We start from the raw sequence: 20,668 nt of genomic DNA on the forward strand, positions 1-20,668 counted from the left end.
ACTGGGCGATTCCAGCACACGTGCTCCTGCAGTGGGCAGCTTCACCCAGCCATGACAACACCTCTTCCCAGTTTGGCCAAACTTGTGCCCCTATTATCCAGCACTGACACGTTCCCAGATGAGTGGCGAGGGTGGCTAAAGCAACAGCCAAGCCACGTACCATCCTAGGCAGCACGTCACACTCCCAATTGTTTAGCTGGTAGACTGAGATGCTTTCCTTGGACCACAGCTACTTCATCACCTGCAAAGACCTCGCAACCCTCCAACTCCAGGAAGAAATCCAGGCAGAGATACCAATTGCAAGCAAGGCTGAAACCCCACCATCACCCTCACAGTAGTTCCACACAAGCTCCTCTTCACACTTCGACCGTGTGCAACATCCCGGAGACCCTGCCCAGTTCCACTCAGTCACAAAGCCCCTGTGCAACCCCTCCCTCTGCCATTCTCTCCAGACCACCAAAGAGTAGCTGGCAACCCTCAGCCACCTTCATCCTTATCCCTGTGCAACCCCTCCCTGTGCCATTCTCGCCAGACGACTGACGAGTAGGCTGGCAACCCTCAGCCACCTTCATCCTTACACAACAAGAACACAAACCACCATCATCATGCTCACAACAGTAGGAAAAACCTTTTCTTCTGTGCCCCAAGGACCACGGGTATGCTTGGTTTGGGAATTGTGCCACAGAATATCTCAAGTAGCCAGGGGAGATGTGTGGCACTGTCAATATTCTCCATCTTTCCTGATGCTTTAACTTGCTTGGATTACAACACTGAATTACCTCCAATTGTTGGACATCCCCATCTGACATACTGTTCATATGCAGAACTCCCCTTCAGCCCACTATCTCGGGGGAAGCTCCCCAAAACAATGCCAAAATGCACAACAATGGACTTGTCTCCCTCCTCAACTCCGCTTCTGAGACCCTGACCCACGAAAATTCCTGATAGGCTATTTAGTGGAGCGTGGTGTTACTCTTGTTCATCATGGTCTGCCCATGAGAAGTTCTTTCTTTTAACCATCTGTCTCCCTGTGCTGTAATCATACCTTTGTTTTGATGTGCACACAAGCTCTGTGTGGCCTGGATCCACCCAAGGACTGCAGGAAAATCACATTCTAGGTTCCACACAGGAGTTTAGCCCTCTCCATAATATTTCTGTTTCTGATCTAACTGAGCCTGGTATTACAGCACTGTAACTCCATCAGCTTCAGCTGAAAGTGTCTGCTCATGCCAAATTTGATTTGGTCTGCACTGAAACAAAAACAAATCAACAAACATGCTTAGAGTGAGAAATACAGAGTCAGGCTTCCAGAGCTCTTTGGAGCTGATCCCAACCCTACCCTTGGTCATTTGTGTGCCTCCCTTTCCCTGTAAATGAGGATATTGACGGTTCCCCGTTCACAAAATGAGGTATTTACATCGTCCTTGGTGAAGGGCTGTACTTGTACTTCACCTGAAATATGTAAAGTGCTATGTGACAATACTGCTCATCCTGATTTACACCAGCCTATGAGAGATGAGAATCAGGCTTTGCTATTATTTATCTCATGAATACACTACATGGAAAAATGCCTGATATAATGATGGCTCAAGATTAGTGATGCAGGTTGGTTTATTTCAAGCAGTAACATCAAAGCAAAGGTCTGCTGATTCAGCTCATAAAAATCATTGATGCATAAAACCAACAATAATATCTAGAAAGAAAAGGGGAATGGAGGACTGGGAAAACAGAAGAAGAAAAGGCAACCCAAACCCATCATAAGGGCATACAAGACAGATGGTCTAACTCTTTCAAGAAGCACTTGCAAATACCCTTGTGCTTAGTGGAGAGAAAGTCTACGTGAAAAAAAAAAATCTATGGTAACTTAAGGGACATGATATTAAGAAAAGGCATCTCTTTTCCATCTATCTATCTTTGATTGAAGCTTCTGGTCCAGCCAGCAGCTTGGGAATGTCTTCATTTACAGTATTCCTTCCTGAAATCTGAAAGGAAATGGAAATGGAGGTCAGTACCTGAAGAGAGAGTTCAAACAATCCGAAGCAGCACACTGTTATATGGACTATACAGTGACAAGTGACCATTTGCAGTCAACCATGTCCCCAGTATCCTCTTCACACTGCCCACAGTGAGGTATACATTGTATAAACTATTGCACAGACCACCTCTGCAGAATGTAGGCAAAAATATCATGAGAACTCCATCAAGAACAGGAGCTCTAAGGCAACCCATGGACTCTCCAGACCATTCCCTTCTTGATATCATTTCAGTCACATTCATTACATTCTAAATTCATATGAAAGGAGTCATGGAACTTAACAACTTCTTACAAGCACGGCTCAACTCTACAAACTGAGGTATCATACTCGGGATTAATACTGGATAAACAAAAGGAGATTCAGCCCCTAGGGAGGGAGAGTTGTTTACTTTTGTTGGATGAAGTAAGTGACTGCCCATTACCCATAAATTAATTCAACTCAAAACACTCTCTTCTGCACAGTGTTTTCTTCTCAAACACCATGCCAGGACATTTTTGAGACACATCTCCCTCTGAGATTACAGTACAGAATGCACTATTCCAGCCCTGCAAGGCATTCTTTTTCCAATAAAGAAAAATGCTATTTGTGCCACGCCAAAAGTTTTTAAAAGCCTAATCACTACTTGCATCTTGTGGCTTCATGATGAAAGGATAGGAATGGATCTAGCTTCTCATTAAAAAAGTCATGGTGTTTATCATTCCTCATGCGGCTGTGGCTTGGTCAGTTCACTGCTAAACTGTGTTCTTCCCTCCTCCAACCCACCCAAAGGTTCCTACAGCCACCAATTAGGGTGAAGCAGGTCATTATTACCTTTGTCTAAATCAATGTTCTTTGCTGGGAAGCTTCTGGCTTGCTCAGCCTTCTCCTTCAGGATGTTGTTTTTGTAATCTGTGGAAGGGAGGAGTATAATTCAGAGAGCCATTAGAACATTAAAAGAAAACAAGGCTTTACAGGCAAGCTGGACATGATTGGTCCTTCCTTGAAGTACTCTAGGCTAATTTTTTTTCCTCCAGAGCACTCACTTTGAGCTAATTTTTATGTACTGCAGAATTATGATATTCATGTTGACAAATGCTTTTAGTTTCTTGGACAAGAGATTCTAGAGAACTGCCTTGTTGACCTTCTTCCCTACATCCTTAAATTTGAAGAATCCTCTCTCCTAGATGCTGTCTTGACCTCATTCCACACTGTTTTGCACTCACTTGAATTTGGCTTTCAGGTGCATGTCAAAGAACCCCAAAACTCCAAGTGAAACAAAAGAAGTTGCACCTCATTACTGACCAACCTCATCAATCAGCCTCTAATTAACCTCAAAAGTCAGGACTGCCCTCTCCTGCTTGCACTGACTTGGGGGTTGAGATTCTCAAAGTTTCCATTTAAAATCAGGAGGTTAATTCATTTCAAAATGGGCATCTAAATGCCATTAGAACATCTTCAGTTATAACGAGCTTTGACCTGGCTTGGGGAATGGTTGCTAGCTGATACATACCCAGCCTGATGTCTTCACTTCTGCACTGAGTCAGATCTGTTGTGTCGACTGTAAATTCTTTAAGATTTACATCCTTCCTGAAAAAGGAGTAACAGTGAAAAATGGTTTTGTCACATCCTTTAATAACTGGCTCCTTTCACACTTTTTCACAATAGCTTTTCTAATGCTACTTTAGAGGACTTAAACGACAGTGTTTATTTGCTATATATCTAGAGAAAAGTTGAAAAAAACTCCAATTATTTCATTCTCTATTAATCAACATTAAATATAAACATAAAGCATAAAACATAAAGGAACCCATCTACACAACCTTGGCCCCATCTGACAGTAGGGTTTACAGTAGATCTGTGCATTACCCCTTTGCCTCTAATGCCTAATGACATCTCACAGACACGTGATCTGTGAATCAGTGCCCAAACTACGAGATGCAATCACTATGCAAGTGATTTACACTAGAGTGTAAAGCTGCAAAAGAATTGGTGGAAAGCAATGAATAAACTCTACCAAACAGCCTTCGCTCTACATGGCTGTACTCATACTAACCAGATCTTCAGCTGGTTTAGGCTCTTAGAGCCCATAAATTAATTTTTATGTATTCTAATTCTAGATAACAGACCCTGTAATTATACTTACTCTCCATATTTCTTCACGTTGTATTCATAACCTAAACAGGGGGAAGAAACAGAATGAGCCGTCGTATCCAACCAACCCCTCCCAAATAACAGTGACAACAACAACACCTCGTACTCATTCACCGTGCTCCTCACTGTGATGCTTACAATGATCACCTTTACAATCCCTCCGACACACAGGAATTCAGGAGTGTCCCCCTGCCCCAGGGAGCTGTCCCCTCTGCTTGCAGAGGAACTCCAGTTAGTCGAGACAGCCCCATTTTGTGTCGGGGCTAATCCCCTGACAGGTAAATAAGGATGAAGGTGGTACTGCAAAGGACACACCAGAAGACAGACATTCCCTGGTATTTGCTTTCTGTGTGTGGAAGTCACCAAAAGATCTCTGTGTCCATTTATCTAATTACACAGAGAGTCACCAGTCCAGCAAGGACTCGGACATCTCAGTTCCTAAGGGATGCACGTGGACCTTCTGCTCTAAATAAATTCCATTTGTAAAGAGCAACTACCTAGCAGTTCTAATTTTCTTCTCCCTTACATCAGAGCAACTCAGCAAATCAAGACCTGGACATTTTTACACCCTGCTAATGAATCTCTCTTGGCATCAGCACCTGCAAAGTCTCCCCGCTGCACAGGCTGCTGGTTTTCCAGAAGAGGATCGCTGCCTTCAGCATTGCGCTTTGCCGTCGTTATTTGCCAAATCAGCTCTCCTGATGTGAGATACCCCTACAAACACCACAGGGCCGGGCTTTTCTAACACGTACCTCTCTGTCGGCGCTTGCGGGTGATGAGGACAACGATGATGAGGAGGACAATGAAGAGCAGCAGAGTCGCCAGGATGTAGCCCAGCTGCTGGAAGAAGTGCACCCGGCCCTCAGGGATGATGACATTTATCACATTGTGTCCCCGGACAACATTTGGATCTGATGGCAGAGGAAAAGGAAAACAGGATGATCATTTTAACTGGCATCCAAAGCAAAGCACGTTCACACATGACCCAAAAAGCATGTTCAGTGAGAAACTCTTCTGAACTTCATGAAGGGCAAAGGGCTGTCAAAGGTACAATATCCAGCACCTTTGTCAGATGGAGGATGCCTGGGCTCTTCACAGGACAATTATACTTCCCAGAAGCATGAAGTATTAACAGTGACTGCTGCACATTCCCTTGCTGCTGCCTGGCTCTCGGTGTGTTCTTGTTTATTGCAGAGGGAAAGTCCAGAAAAAAGCCACGCTAGACAGCCCCAAGGCTTTCTGCAGGGTAACACAACCCTCCTCTGGGTCCCTGACAACACACGCACCGCGGTGCTTCGGCTCCAGACAGCTCAAGTATGAAGCAGCCCCTCCCTGCCAAGGGTTATAATTTACAGAGTGGGAGGAATTTTCAATGCCAAAGAATGAGTTTCCTTTTAAATAAAACAAAAATCAATAGAATAAATAAAATAAAAACCCACAAAGAAAAGCCAAGATTCCATTCCCTCTGTGGGTGCAGCAGCGTTTCAGTTCTGCAGCACACAGAAGAGAAACCCAAAACTTTCATATGGAACATTTTTGTAAATCTCAAATAAATAGGTCAATGTTTTACACATAGAAAGAGGAAGCAACTTCTTTGCTTGCAATAGTCAGAGGAGCAGACAAATCCAGCCCAGGCACAGACAGCAAAAGACACACTGTGCTGGGGGAGGCTTTTTTTTTTTTTCCAAACCAGCACTAAAAGTGACACATTCTGCCCCTCACAGGGAACATTCACAGAGCACCAGGCGAGAACCAGCACAGAGTTCTGGCCTACCAGTCTCTTGGGAGTTTAATCCTGTAAATTACTCACAGGGAATAGGGGGAAAGATGGAGGAAAATGTCCCAAAAGCCACAGTACCATTTAACAGATGTGTTCTAATGCGAGAGATGTTGACATTTCTGGCACTGCTGGCATAATGACTGGTTCCAGTTTGTCGGGTAGTTTGTTTCCAGCATTTAAAAACACCAACCCACCAACAATAAAATCCATAAGACCATAGTGGATTGAAATAAACACTTTGAAACCAGAGATGGTCGTTTGCTAATGCTAACAGCAGTCCTGGAAAATCCAGAGGTTTCAGCATACGCTCTGTTCGGGTAGCCCAGCCCTCCCACCAGCAGCACTCCACTTTTTACAGGCACTGCTAGATGCCATGTGCTTGCTGGGTATACAGCTGAAAACTAGCATGTGCTTTTCACCACTGCTAAACTAAAAAATACCAAACCAAAAAACCCACTTGCAAATCTGCAAACAGTACACGTGACAGTTCTACTCGAACACATCTCTGGATCACGAAGGGCTGCTTTCAGCAGCTGCCATAATGAGACGGTAGCCACTGGAACAGCTGTTGAGCCAGAAGTCAGCAAACAAATGCATTCCACTCCTGGCTTTTTGCTTTCCCACAATACTGCAAGATAGGGTAGGAGCAGGGTTAAACTTTAGTCATAACTGGAGAGGTCACTAACAACAAACAGTGGAAACAGAGGTTCAGTATCTTTGGGTCTCCTTGGCTTACTCAGTGAAGTAACGCTAAAAATACAACTAGTGTTTTGACAAAGCATCGCTGATGGACTTCAAAGTGCATCACCAGGAAGGCAGCAGAATAGTTCCCATTTTATAACTGGGGAAACTGAGGCACAGAGTAACGACTCAATCGCACCCAACAGATGAACAGCAGCACCTAGAATAGTATCACCAAGGTCATACAGACCCTCCTCCTCCGAGTGTTGTATCAGAATTTAATCTGAGGTGATGAAGGTTCATTCTGTAACCTAGATCTGATCTTTCAGCATGTCTCAACGTGGCATGCCCATCTGCCTCCCATCCCCTCACGTCATCTGGTTTAACTACTACAAATAAGTTTCAACAATGGGGGAGAAAAGTTAGAACAGAGGTGCCTTTACGTTACTTTACCAAAGCATCAAGGGTCAGATGCTTCTGCTGGGAGAAATGGAGCGGTCTCCTCCAAGAGGGCTCACAAATGCTGGGGATGTGGCCCATTTTTTGTTTTCAAGGCTGGCAAGGGATTGAGAATAGTTTGGCAATAAGCATGAGACACAACAGATGCCATTCTTCAGTCACTTGCTCCAAAGCAAACGCAGAGTAAAAACTGCACTGAATTAGTCCACACACACCACGTTTACAGTGCTGAGACCAAGAGCAGAATTGAGCTCACGCTTATATTCAAAACAGGATGAAGTTTCCTGCCTAGAAATGGCTCCAGGCCTTGGAATTATGCCAGAAACTATAGCTGCTTGCTGAAAAACCTCATTGCTTTGCTTTTGTTATCTCCTGATGTTTCATTTTGGCTTTACGTTACATCCCCAGAAGAGGTCTATATATTTTTTCATGGAACGGGGCAAGATCTCAGCCTTTCCTGCCATACACAAATAGGGCATGTCCCAGCAGGCTCCTCATCAGCAGCGGGTTTGAAAAAGGCACACCAGATGTCTCAGCTTCTTTCGTATTCCCATCAACTCAGCACATTTTTGTGTGTGGTGCTCTCAGACCAGCTGAGCCTTCACTGCCCACAGGGGACAGAGCTCTCCTAAGGCTGTTCTTTTTGACAGTGGAAATGGCTTTTCTCAGGAATGCAAGCTCCTGCAGCACTGAGGGTGTACTGCCAAACTGAGACAGCCCTGGCAGGTTAAATTACTTACAAGTTCTGTCTAACTTCTGAGCAGGTAGGTAATTATTCAGCAACAACCAGTACAACATCCAGGAAAGAGAGGAATAAATTCCTGGGTGGGCAGCTCTGAAAACAAGATCTAGTTTCCATCTGCACAACAGGATCTGGATGGTGCTCAAGGGCAGCAAAAGGGCTGCAGGCAGGGAGACTGATATTTGCACGTCCTGGCCTCCGTGTCACCTCAGCCCCAACAGCCACCTCCCTCTAGTACTGCCTGGGTTTTGTGGACACTTAGTCCTGGGGGGGGGGTTAGGTTTCTGTGACTTGAAAAAGCCAAATGCTAGAGAAGAATAGACCTATTTAAAAATGTATGAAGCATGTCAAAATTCTGTATTAAGCAGCCAATAAATATTAAACCACAATGAATATTTTAAAACATTAATAAGGAGTTATACCCAAAAGACTTAAAAAATATTAAACTTAGGTTTTTTATTTTATTTTTCTGCCTGAACTAAGCATGATGGTTTTGAGTTTGGACAGGCTGTCAGATGATAGCTCACTGCTGAGGAAAATGTGAAAATTGGTTTAAGACAAAAAAAGAAAAGCTGAAGGGTGGAGGAAAATTCCTCCTGCTTGATTCTGCATGGTCTGGCATCCTGCACAGCCTAAACCCCCGTGCAAAGGGGAGAGAAACACCTGCGATCCGCAGCGGTGAGAACAGTGGCATGTTGTAACAGCAAAGGCAGAGCAGAATCAACCCCTTCCCCACACCTTCTCCTGTTCCATGACAGCAACCAGGAAAGGGAGCCTGTTAGAAAAACAGCTCATTTGCCTCAGGGCAGGGCTGCAGAACTGCCCTGGAGCAAATTAACCAGGAGCTGGCCATGATGTCACTCCAGCACTGCAGGCAGGGTAATTAACCCTGATGAGTGGGACACCCTGCGTTGGGTGCAGCACAGTGTCACGGCTGCTCTACGGGATCCTCACTAGTATCACGACGCATGTAGGGGATACCAGAGTAATGGAAATAGCTCTGAAACAACCAAACCCATACGCTCGAGCCATATGCTAGCAGGGAGGGAGGCAAGACCTCATCTGCTCTCCTATCCCTCAGGGCAGGAATAGCGCCTGGCTCAACTTCGAGAAACCTTCATGGAGGAAACCTCAGTGATGACGATGATGGGGAATAATGTGTCATATTCCTGTCCTGTGGCTTACTGAGCTCTTTAGGGCTCAAAGGTGCAGCTGTAGATACTTTTCCTCAGTCAGGAGAACCACTTCCAGAGGCCACTCACCTATGGCTGGGGCAATGTTGTGAGTTGTGAGGTTCACCACTTTCTTCTCTGGCTCCGTCACAAAGACTTGGTAGATCCTGCGTTCGTGCAGGCCACAGTAGTGATGGTGCAGGTGGCAGGAGTAAGTGCCTTCATCTGCACTTTCCAGCTGTGAAATCCTCAGGGAGAAGTCACCCAGGGCAAAGGCTGTGTCCGTGATGTTCATCTTCTGGCGAATGAAGAGAGGTCCGTAAGAACGGCGCTCGCCAGAGGCGTACAGATCAATGAGGCGGTCAGCCCGGTCGTGAGGAACCCCTGGGGGCTGTCTGTCCCAGTGGACCACTTGTTGTTCCTCTTCACTATGCCGTTCGGTCCAGATGTGGTTACGGTTCACACAGGGGAGAGTCACTGTGCTGCCTTCCAGGGCAACAATCACGGGCTTTTCCCCATCCCAGTACTCATTGGCATCCTCAGCTACGGAGGAGAAAATACAAGTTGTACAATGTGCATCCGTACGTACTTGTCCTATGCTAAGGACCCCCAGGCACACCTGAGATTGCTCTCAGACCCTGAAATCCTGTAACACATCCCCCCTCCAGAGATCTCGAAGTGCCACAGGGGTGGTGTGCTTTGTTCACACTTACTGCAGCAGTTCGTAAAGAAATGCACCGTTATCTCCTACATCCGAGGTCAGCGCATTAAGCGAGACCACTTTCTTTTCCGTATAACTGAGAGTTAATCTCTTGCTTCAGAAAGCAGGAAGTATATTCTTTCTACAGACTAAGAATGGAACGAGAACAACAGATTTCATCTTCAATATGCTGTATCCCAATTCTCCAAGCAGGAAATGCTTTCCTACCCACAAATGCCCTAATTACTGGAGGAGTTCAAGAAGCACTGTTTTGTATTTCGTTCTTGAAAAGGAATAACAGACGAACCAAAACACAGATGAGCAGATTGGGGCTCACTTGCCTGCCAGGGTGTTTTTATTGCATGGAAGCTGTGAGAACAGCAGCAGCAGAGGAACTTCTCTACTGACCCATCAGCCCCTCAACAGCTTCCCAGCACAACCAGCCCCAGTAGCTTCACTCATGCGTTATACAAAGGTCGATTTAAATGATACGGTAGTACTGCATGTGCGGTGTGGGTGGCACACACTGCAGTTGCCAACAGCCCTTCGAAGGCTGCTTTTAGAGCTGGAGTTAAGGTGTGGTAACTTGGGGAGGCTTTTTAACTACAGGCTTCTGCGGGTCAGCTCACCAGCCCATGTACCAGGCAGATCTCTGTGGCTAACCTGACTGATGACGGATTGTTAGCAGGGATGTTCCAGCCAGCTGGGCTGCCTAGAGTAAATGTTTAACTTAACAGGCTCCACGAATTGTTTGGCACATGCCAAGAAAGGAGAGAGGTTCATAAATAACACACATTGAATAAAGTTTGCGAAATTCAGGGAATCTGACAGCAAACAGCATAGTGAGCACCGCTGTCTCCTGATGCCTTCCAAGCCTCTTGGGGCATCTGTGCCCTGAACCTGCACCTGAGGAGGCATGGCCATGCCCTGCATCCACAGAGCTCTTCTCCTACACTAGCAGAACAGCGTGCAAACCCCACTGTGAATTCAACAGCCCCGGTGGCCACTGGACTCCAGTCCCTTGCAGAAAGGAACACCAAACTGCCCGCCACACCTACCTTTCTTGGTGATAGCTAGTTGGATTTTCACAGTTTCATATAAGTGGCAGTAGTGATGGTGAAGATTACAAGAATATGTGCCTTCATCACTCTCTGCAACATCTAGTACAACAGGGAAGAGAGGGGAAATTGAATGTTTTATGTTGAGACAATAATTACTTTTGTCATTTATACTGTTTCACAAATGCTTGTATGGATGCAAAAGGACCTTTATATAACTCAGTTCTAACCCATCCTTATCACCAGGGTGGGCTAAACAGAGAAGAATCATCTCACCTAATACAGTAATATGTTCAATTTGCTCATGTGGGGAATGTATTTGTATTAACACATGGAAAGACAAAGCCAATTTAAGTTTAGCTAAGAGCAGGCGTAGGAAGAATGAAAATCTTGGGTGTATAGTTCATGAAATACAGTCAAAGGTCCACAAGAAGCCCCAGTGACTTTCAGGCAATGAGTTGTTACCAATTCTCTTTTAAAATGGGACTTTTTCAATGGGAAATAAAACACTATTACCAGTGCTTCAGAGAACCTCATTAGACTGATATTAATTTACAGAAAATGCTGTGTAAAATAGCCATTTTCACTGAAAAACACAAAGTTATTTTAGTCACAAATCCTCCATTTTGCAGATAGCATAGGGAGAAAAGATGCAGTTCAGTACCTTTGATCACCAAGGAGAAGTTGCCATCTGTAAACGCATTCTGGGGCATGAATATCCTCCCTCGGTTGTAGGAGCTGTACACACGCTGATCTCCAGCTGAGTACATGTCACAGAGCCTCTCCATCTTGTTATCCCCGTAGTAGGTGCTGTATACATCCCAGTGGACTACACGCTGGCGGTCGTTCAGACGATCCTGTGTCCACACCATGCGGTAACTCTTGCAGGGCAGGACAGCCTGCGACCCCAGCGTAGCGCTGATATTTAACACGGACACTACAACACTGGCTGGGTTTGAGGCATCAGCTGGGACTGAGAGGCAGGAGCAAAGAACAAAAAACAGAGTTATCAGATTAATGGCATGTGAAGAAGACACGGGAGAAGGACTCAGACCTGTCCTAGAATCTCTGCACACCTTCCACCCAGAAGAAAGTAACTTTCAGGACCAACACAGAGCTCTCTCATTGAGAAATACAACAGAAAGCCACACAAAAATGCTGATTTCCTGCAGTAAAAGCAGTCTGCAATGTCTGTTATCAGGGTTGTAGATTTGACCTGTCCTACCTATCCTTCCTAAACCTAACCCCCCGTTTAATCAAAGTTTAGTTGATGGGATGCACGGTTCACACCTGTGGAAGTCAGCAATGAAACCCCCACTGCACGTCATGGAATCAGGGTCTCTGTCATTTCTCCTGATCACAAAAACAGGCAGATTGCAAAGATGTCACTCACCTGAATATAAATCAACAGAACCTGTCAAAACAGAAAAAAAAAAAAAATGTTACTCACAACAAAAGGAAGAAAAAACTACAAACACACTCATAGTCAGTAGCCACCTCCTGTGTTATTATCCCATCCATTCCTCCCTTCTCTGTGTAAATAATGTACTTATTTAACATGTTTTTTGGTTAAGCCCAGAGGTTCAGACCTTGGCTGGTCCATGCTGCAGGTGTCCCCAGAGCCTGCTCTTCTCCAGGCTGAACAACCTCAACGTTCTCAGCCTCTCCTCACAGGAGAGGTGCTCCAGCCCTCTGATCCTTTTTGTAGCCCTCCTCTGGATCTGCTCCAACAGGTCTGTGTCCTGAGGACTCCAGAGCTGGACACAGTACAGGTGGGGTGTCACCAGAGTGGAGTAGAGAGGTACTACCCAGCTGTGACCAGTTAAAACCATGCTCATTTTTGTGCTGTTTGACCACCGTGAAATGAATGCCACAGTTTCTTTTCCATCTCTTCCCCAGCAGACACCCACATCTCAGTCAACTTTCCCTGCTAAGGCAAAGGCCGGGACAGACTTGAGAGACAGAGCTGAGCCCAGCTCCTGACACACACTGCTGTCAGCACTCTGCTGAGCAAACACATCCTGACTGGGGAGCATGCCCCCCGCGTCCCGCTCAAAAAAAAAGTTAACACTGCGATGCTCTGGATGCAACTGCAACTCTCCGCAACTCATGTGACTCAGATCTGTGCAGATCTTCACAAGAAATGAACCAATGCCTTTGTTTCTGCATTTCTCTGGTCCAGCCCCTCCTGCTTTTTGTGTAGGAGGGGTCTAGGAGGTCTCCTGGCATCACACTTTTAGGGCACGATTCAGATTCCCAGCACAATGACATCATTCATCTCTAACCAGTCCAGCCCAAGTGGGTTCCAGCGAGATCATTAGATGTTTTGTCCTGCTAATGTCATACGCACAATGTCCTCCAGACAAAGGCTGTATTTTTTTTTCAGCCCTGGAATTTATGCATTTCAAAAGAGAATAAATTAACTCCAGGCTGGGGCTATTTTAACCACACCCCCAGTGCATGCGCTGAGAATAAACTCTGCTTCCTCTCCTCCTCCTATCACAAAACACTGGGCAGTGACAACAGAGAACAAAAATGAGCAGCACCGTCTGTTGAACTGCCAGTTCAGACACTCTAAATATAAGTTATTTTTTCTACATTTATAATCTCAGCATCACAAAGCAAAAAAAAAAAAAAATCTTGCACAAAGCCTGTACTGCTCTGGATATAAGAGACACCATACACAAGCCATCACAATTCCATCACTTGATGCTCTCTCCTAATAGGCTGCAAAGCGCCTGATGGTAAAATATGACAAGTTGCCAGCCTCTGTCTCTGGAAGCCAGGACTTAGACTCAGCTTAGGACAACAAATGAAACAAAGCTCTCCTACAGCACCAAATCAGGAGAAATCGGTCTCAGTTGCAGCAGGACAACCAGCTCTCAGCACAACAGCATCCACTTGTCTCGGTGTGACAAAGCAACGTCCGTGTGGGTGAATCAGCGTTGTTTGCCCTTAGCAAGGGAACATCACAGTATCGCAAAAAAGGAGTGGTGTCGGCGCGCTGGCTGGCGGCACAGCCAGTGCTTCCAGAGCCCTGCATTGCTGCTCATTCACAGCAAATTGATTTGGTGCTACAGAAACATCCTCTCCTGGCTCAGCGAGAGGAATGCATTTACTTTCCTCCTTTCCTCTTTGCAAGTTAATGTAAAAAACATGGAGCCCAAACGCAGCATCATAAATCTAACAAAGGACAGAAGTATCCACCTAAGCCTTCCAATGTGCTCCGCTCAGCAGCCTGTTGCAGCCCAAACTACTCATCGCACTAACCCCTCGTTCTGTATCTTTGAGCTGGCCCTGCTGGCATGGTGAGGACCACCCAGGTCCCAACTCCATCCCACCCACGGGGACATTTTGCCAGGCTGGCTGCTGGAGCCCTGTCAGCAGCTACACGCATTTCTCCAGCACACTTCCAAACAGTGCTCTCTGTAAAACAAGGAAGCGGTGAAGGTGTCTGTGATGTACCAGTTGTACCAGAGTTGTCTTGTGGGTTTTGACAGCTTCTTCTTCCCTCCGCTGTAAAGCTTCTGCTCGCAGCCCCCGAAGCAGCAGAGCAGCAGCACTCTTGCTTACTTGATAATTCCACTCCAGGGTCTTTCTGGGTCTGCCCCTCAGTGCCCAGGAGATGTTGCTTCCTGGTGGGAAAAGGCCAGAGAGGCTGTTGATGCCTTGCCTGCATTTTACCACACTGTGATTTTGACTTGCTGAGTGTTGCCACACAAAGCTGAATGGCCCAGGGTTGCAGTGACATGATCCACGAGAACAAAAGCCACCCAGGATGATGGCATAGTAAAGTATTGTGTTAGAGTTCAGCACAGAGACGAGACATGGAAGGGAAAGGGTTTCTCACTGCCTGTCTGTGCACACTCACAGATTCTCGACAGAAGCTTTGGGTTGGAACACATCCCTGGAGGGGTTCAAGGCCAGGCTGGACGAGACTTTGAGCAACCTGGGCTAGTGGGAGGTGTCCCTGTCCATGGCAGGGGGTGGGACTGGATGACCTCGAAGGTCCCTTTCAAACTGTTCTACAATTCTATGATATATCCATAACCTGCCAAAGCTGAGAGCCTATGAACTACAGGACTGGGGTAAACTGGAAGCAGTTAAGTTGGTGAGTCACACTTCCCAACCTGCAGGTGTAAAACCAAGGAGTATTCATGCCCCTAGTGAAGGCTCAGACTTGTGTAATCACAGGACTCCAGGACCTGGAGCTTCAAAACCACCAAATACCTTAATAGTCATCAACACAGAACTCACTGCAGCTTTCCTTTTAAAATTTCAAATTCCATGGGATGGATAGTCCCTTTGTCCTCTCTGTGTGACGTACCCACAAAAAAAAAAAAATCCATCTGCCGTCCCCTGACGTTCTGTGCAGACTCAGCATGCCCCTCCACAGGATCCCAGAGGTATTCTGCTGGTCCCACAATATAGGAAGAGGAAAGCAGCCTGCAAAAGTGTTTCCTAATCCCTTGTAAAAGGCAGAGCCAGCCCTTACTTCTTGAATCCCATCCACTTTTCAAGTAAAGATTTAAGCCGCAAGAACTTCAGGCAAACTAGAAGTAAAAGCCTCAGGCTCTGAAAGACATCTAACATACCCAGAGCTCTCTTGGAACAGTTCAAACAGAAAACTGTCTCTTGAGTCCTGCCTGAACAATACCACCTCTCCTCCTGGAGATAGCTGCTGGCAGAGGGTCTGCTTCACAGGTAGGTGCACGTGCCAGTGAAACCACTAAGTTCCTGTCTCATACTGGAGGATGCAAGACTACCAGAACAGAAAAGTAAACTGCAAACACCGTAATTGGTAGCCTGAGTGCCAAGTGGCATATATGCTCCACAGGACATGACAACACCAGCACTACCTGCAGTGCTTCTCCTGCACTCAGGAAGAGCCTTGCCATCGGTGTCAGCAGTGAGGATGCGCTGCCCAAACAGTGCCATCCGTACAAAGCAAGAAGCTCCACTGAAGTCCAGCTTGTTGTGGTGGGCAGGAAAGAAATCAAAGAAATCACTGGAGAAATGACTGTCATAGCTCACCAGGTGTGTGGGTCTGTGAGGGTGACACTCCACTTGCCTAAGTGAGCTCAGCGCATTATTCCTTTGCGCACCTCCTCCAGTATCTCCTGGTCTGTCTCAGTTTCTTTTTTTCTTTTGCAAAAGGAAGAGACATCACCTTTACATTGGGGGCACAGAGGATGGTCTAGTCCTAGCGCAAGGGCTTCTTCCCAAAGCCTGTATGTGTCAGATTCCTTATTCCTCCCATAAACCCCATTGTCTGTGCAGGGGATTTAGTGGTCTCTGTAGAGCTGTTACACAATTATTGCAAAAACAGCAGCCTGTGCTACCAAGGTATTTCTAAATCCTTTTGGAGAATGGCAGTGCCTCCATCCTGACTCTGCAGGCAGCTGACCCAGCGTCTAAGAGGCCATAATGGCTTGTGATGCAGGAACAGCGAGGTGACAGTGACACAAATGAGCTCAGCTTTCTTCTCATGATCAGTTTTTAAAACCCACTGGCCAGTAACAACACCTGGGCCCATCTCCAAGAGGCAAAGGAGGGAGAGAGTGAGCAATACAGTTCCACCTAGACATCCCCCTGCCCCTCCTGACCTAGGACTGCAAGACTAAGCTTTCCAGTAAAAAAAAGTTTTCCCTTACCAACTGATGGCCAAGCCGGGCTTTGAACTGTGCTTTTATCTAAGTCTCTGTGTTTGTTTATTTTTAAAGGCTTCCTGGGAAAACTTCCTCAACAGCAGAGTCTTCTGCTTTCAAAAAAGTTGTCAGAGAGCCTTTAACTACCCGCCCAGTCCCAACAATTCCAACACCTCACTGCAGGTAGGAACACGTCCAGGAATCCGCAAAGAGCAAGAATGTGCCACCTCGGCAGAAAGGGAAAAGCCTTCTGTCGATACAAGACACCAATTGCCATCTTGGCCACTGCACAATCAGGATCCCTCACAGATCTGCCCCAACTTTCTCACAGACAGTTCAGATCCTAGCTCAGCTTTATAAATCCTTCTCTGCTCTGTGTACTTCACGTTGGCTCCAGGCCCACAGAATAGTTTGCAGAGCCATTCCAAACACTGGGCTGTTCCTCCCTGCAAGACATTAACACTTGAGGGTGTGGTTCCTCTCCAGACGGGATCATCTCGGCAAATACAGAACGGCACAGATTTCCTCCCCTCTCCCCTTCCCATCTTCACTCATTATGTTATAACCCGATTTCCGTGGGAATAGCAGGACTCAAACATCAGGGCTGCCTGGCATACAGTTATCTCTCCGAAATACACCTGAAAAAAGCCTGTCAGAGATCACCCCTCCTTAGGCGGGACACTATGCAGCTCCCTCAGCGCTCTACAGCAACCCAACCTGCTATTCCAGCCCTCGGTGCTCCCCAGGCTCTGCCAACATGCTAAACCACACTGGGGAGCAGCCAGACTGGTTGCTGCTTCTGAAATACAATTTGTGGCCTCTCTTCCTTCTCCAGGCTTAGCCCAGCCCCACACGCCAGTTTTCTGATCCACTTTAACCTTGCTGTCCCTATGACTGATCCCATACGTCGCCAGGTCCTAAACCTTGCCTTGAGGCATTGTAAAACTGGCGATGATGTGGTGACATGGAAACTAGATTAATTAGGGACCAAACTGAGAACTCCTCAGCTTACTCCATCTATGCACTGAGGAATTTAGAGAGGCTCAGGTGGCTAGCCACAGCCCTTCATCAACATGGCTGTGAAGAGCACGGGGGGTCACTAGTCCCAAAAAACCTTGTGCCCCTCACTTCCTACTGTTCTTAGAGCTGTAACTGGTCCTTGCTCATAGGTGCCTTCCTTAGAGCCCAAAGTGTTGCAATTTGCTGGGGTTTTGCAGTTAATCCTCAAATCTTCTCCTGCCATCCAAGCCTTCCTGGGGCTTCTCTGTTTAGCAGAGTCCAGGCTCTCAGGACCCTGAATCTGCTTTCAGCTCTTACAGAAAACTCTGTGATTAAGGAAAAGGTATAAGCCATTCTGTCATTGTAAGCTCATCAGACCTGTTCTCATCCTATTCTTGCACCTTACCCAAAAGTGAATTCCTATGTCTCTGTCTTTATGCTGACAGGCAAAAAAATTCCAAACACCACTTTAAGTTTTCTCTCCATCCTGAACACACTCACACACACACCCCCCAACTGTTTCTGCCTCTTCAAAAGTATAAAATAACCTTGGATCATGTGAATCTAACTATGCAAGCTTTACTGTACTCACATTTAAGCTTATTGGTTTGGAATTTGCTGATCAAGGTAACTGATAGGAAAAAAAATAGATTGCACAAACATCCTGAATGGAGAACCGCTTAAACAACCTCAAATATTTCTCCATTCTCTCCCCTTTCCTCTCCAAAAAGCATGAGAAATCCATGATTCCCTCCCCTCACAGACGAAAACACAGCTAACTTAGGAAACTGAACAAAATCTTACACCGATAACAGTTCAAAATCTTCTAGCTAACCTCCAGCCCCATCCTCTGCAGCTGAAATAAAAACAAGTAACACCACACCGATCAGCTAGGAGCTTACTTTGCTGAAGCAAAATCTGCCACAGAAGGAGTTTTGCTAGTTGCTCCATTTCTTCAGCTTCTCCGTGTTTTCCTCTCTCTTGAAAAACAAGTTGAAGGCTTTTTTTTTAACTTTTTTTTTTTTTTGGTAACTGGAAAACACTATGACCTCATCAATTTACATCCAGAAAGCTGTGGACAGCAGCTCATATTCTGCAGACTTACTCCACCTACAACTTCCAATTCCCCACCTCCCCACTCTGCTCTCCCCCTCCACTCACACTCCACCTCCTTCCTTTCCCTAATGCTTTCTGCACAATTCCTGTGAACACTCTTCTCTTTCCCCTCCCTCTGGGACCTTCTGATCTGCCCCTGACTTTGATGTAAATGTTTTATCGGGTAAAGTTGGTCCCACACAGCTCTGGGCTCGCGAAACAATCTTTCTCCCTCCCCCTAGGGATGGAACTAATTTTCCTTGTGCTTTACTTGATCCAGCTGTTCCTTCCTTTGTTTGACACTCACCCAGCTGTCTGCTTGAGACTGGATTTATTCTGTTCCCTTCAGCGGTTTTTTGATCTTTGTCTCCTCATATGGTTTTACTTCAAGCTCAAGTCTCAGAAGACAACCTAGAAAACAATATTTACTCTGTCCTGTGATTTGTAAGCAAGGGTTTAATAGCAGCTATCTTAGCAAAAGGATAATAATGACAAAGACTGAATATACAGGCGCTTTGGGCAGTGCAGGCAAAAGAGCCTAGAATGCAGCTAAAAGCTCCAGAATGTGGGGAACAGGTTTCCCTGACGCAGAAAGCTGGGTCAGATTTAGAATTGATGCTTTCAGCCCTTCACCCAAGAACAGAACTATACTAGCAGTTGCTTGACTGGTACCAAGACAAACAGCCAAGATGCTGCAGCAACCTTAACCACAGAGACCTGGTGCACTGCTGCTCTTCTCCTCTGTGTGCTCCTCAGATAACACCAGCCCCAACAGCAGTGCAGTGACTGAACTTTCATCAGTCTTTGCTCAAGGGAAAGACTTAAATTCCATCAACCAGTGCCTAAAGCTGGTACTGATGTATTTAACTGTGTTTACAGAACCCACATCACTGCATCCCACAATAATTAGGACTATTAACACAGTCAGTTACTGAAAACAACTAATGACAAACAGCAGAGAAAGAAGCAGTAGATTCTTAAACTCCAAAAACACTGCTGCACAACAGAAAATCTACGTACACCCTTTATGTATATACACTCACAGACCAGTTAAAAGTTCAGATCGCCTCAGTTTGCATCTGCAGACCAGAGACTGCCGTTGTTTTTCCAGTTTAGGGGATTTCTGGAGATGCTGCAGGATGTTCAGAGGGGACAGACTCCTTAAAACACCAGGGCTAACCAGGCACAGAATGAAATCAGCCTAACCTGGAGAGGGCAGCAGCCTGCACAGGTGGTGGGAACAGCCGTCAGGAGCTGGCTGAACCCTTTAGAACAGGCCCTGGACTGGTTTAGGTTAGTCTGACATTTTTCTGTGCCATCTAGTATGCCAGAAGATAGATCTTGTCTACACCAGAGGGCTAGTTTCAGGAAAGAGGAGGGCATTAAAATTATTATAAAAACCTAAATAAACATCTAAATAATTACACTCTGCAACAAGGGGAATTTTGGAAACATCCAGACTAAGTTAGATCAGAACTTCATCTAGTCCAGGATTCTGTCTCCAGCAGCAGACAGAACCAGACACGTCCAAAGAAATTCCAAGACACTTGAGCTATTATTATTAGATAATCTGACCATGAAAAAAACCCTACTGTTGACTCCAGCAGGTCTTCACACTCTTCAAAACAGCTCCAGATAACTGCTGGTTTGTTTCTAAGGAAAAGTTCTAAAATAATCTTCAGATAAGAACCCCACAAAATTTCACTGCAAACTTTAACTCTCATTTACATGAAGTGGGGAAGTTTGTGGGTAATTAGATAGATACAGTCACTGACAGGCCAAGTTCCCACACTCACCAGCCGAGCTACGCCAACAGCCTGTACGTCCAGCCCAACTGCAACCCTAATGCAAAAGCGCAGGCTTGTCTTTGCAAGCCTCAGATATTTGCATTAGTCCAAATCTAGAACCACCTGCATGCAGCAACGGCTCCTACTTCACCATGTCCCTAGATGTAAAAACTGCTGCCAGATCCTCGGGCATCACAACAAAGACGACGCTGATCTCCAGCAGCCGAGGTGCTGGCCTGCTGCTGAGCCAGAAGTCTCGTGGAAGGAGCCTTTCCTGTTCTCTCTGTCAGGCCAGGGAGCCAGACCAAAGGCTCAAATCTGACAGCCTTTTGTTCAGCTGCATCAGAGTCTGGAAAACGTCTGTCTGGGAGGCAAGAAGCT

At 46.0% G+C, this 20,668-nt stretch overlaps 1 protein-coding gene across 1 annotated transcript; it reads right to left on the minus strand.

Annotated features, from left to right (window-relative positions):
* Positions 1 to 1,596: 1,596 nt before the first annotated feature.
* Positions 1,597 to 18,455, minus strand: MXRA8 (matrix-remodelling associated 8). Its single transcript, XM_010072603.1, has 10 exons — positions 18,308 to 18,455; positions 12,152 to 12,172; positions 11,423 to 11,731; positions 10,759 to 10,860; positions 9,091 to 9,543; positions 4,919 to 5,077; positions 4,159 to 4,189; positions 3,526 to 3,602; positions 2,847 to 2,924; positions 1,597 to 1,982 (listed from the first exon to the last, which is right to left on the minus strand). Exons 1-10 carry the CDS (start codon positions 18,354 to 18,356, stop codon positions 1,957 to 1,959), a joined length of 1,305 nt encoding a protein of 434 aa, XP_010070905.1. The 5' UTR covers positions 18,357 to 18,455; the 3' UTR covers positions 1,597 to 1,956.
* Between the last annotated feature and the right edge of the window lie 2,213 nt (positions 18,456 to 20,668).

The sequence above is a fragment of the Pterocles gutturalis genome, unplaced genomic scaffold (assembly GCF_000699245.1).
Source record: "Pterocles gutturalis isolate BGI_N339 unplaced genomic scaffold, ASM69924v1 scaffold18612, whole genome shotgun sequence".
In the NCBI taxonomy this organism is placed as follows: Eukaryota; Metazoa; Chordata; class Aves; order Pterocliformes; family Pteroclidae; genus Pterocles; species Pterocles gutturalis.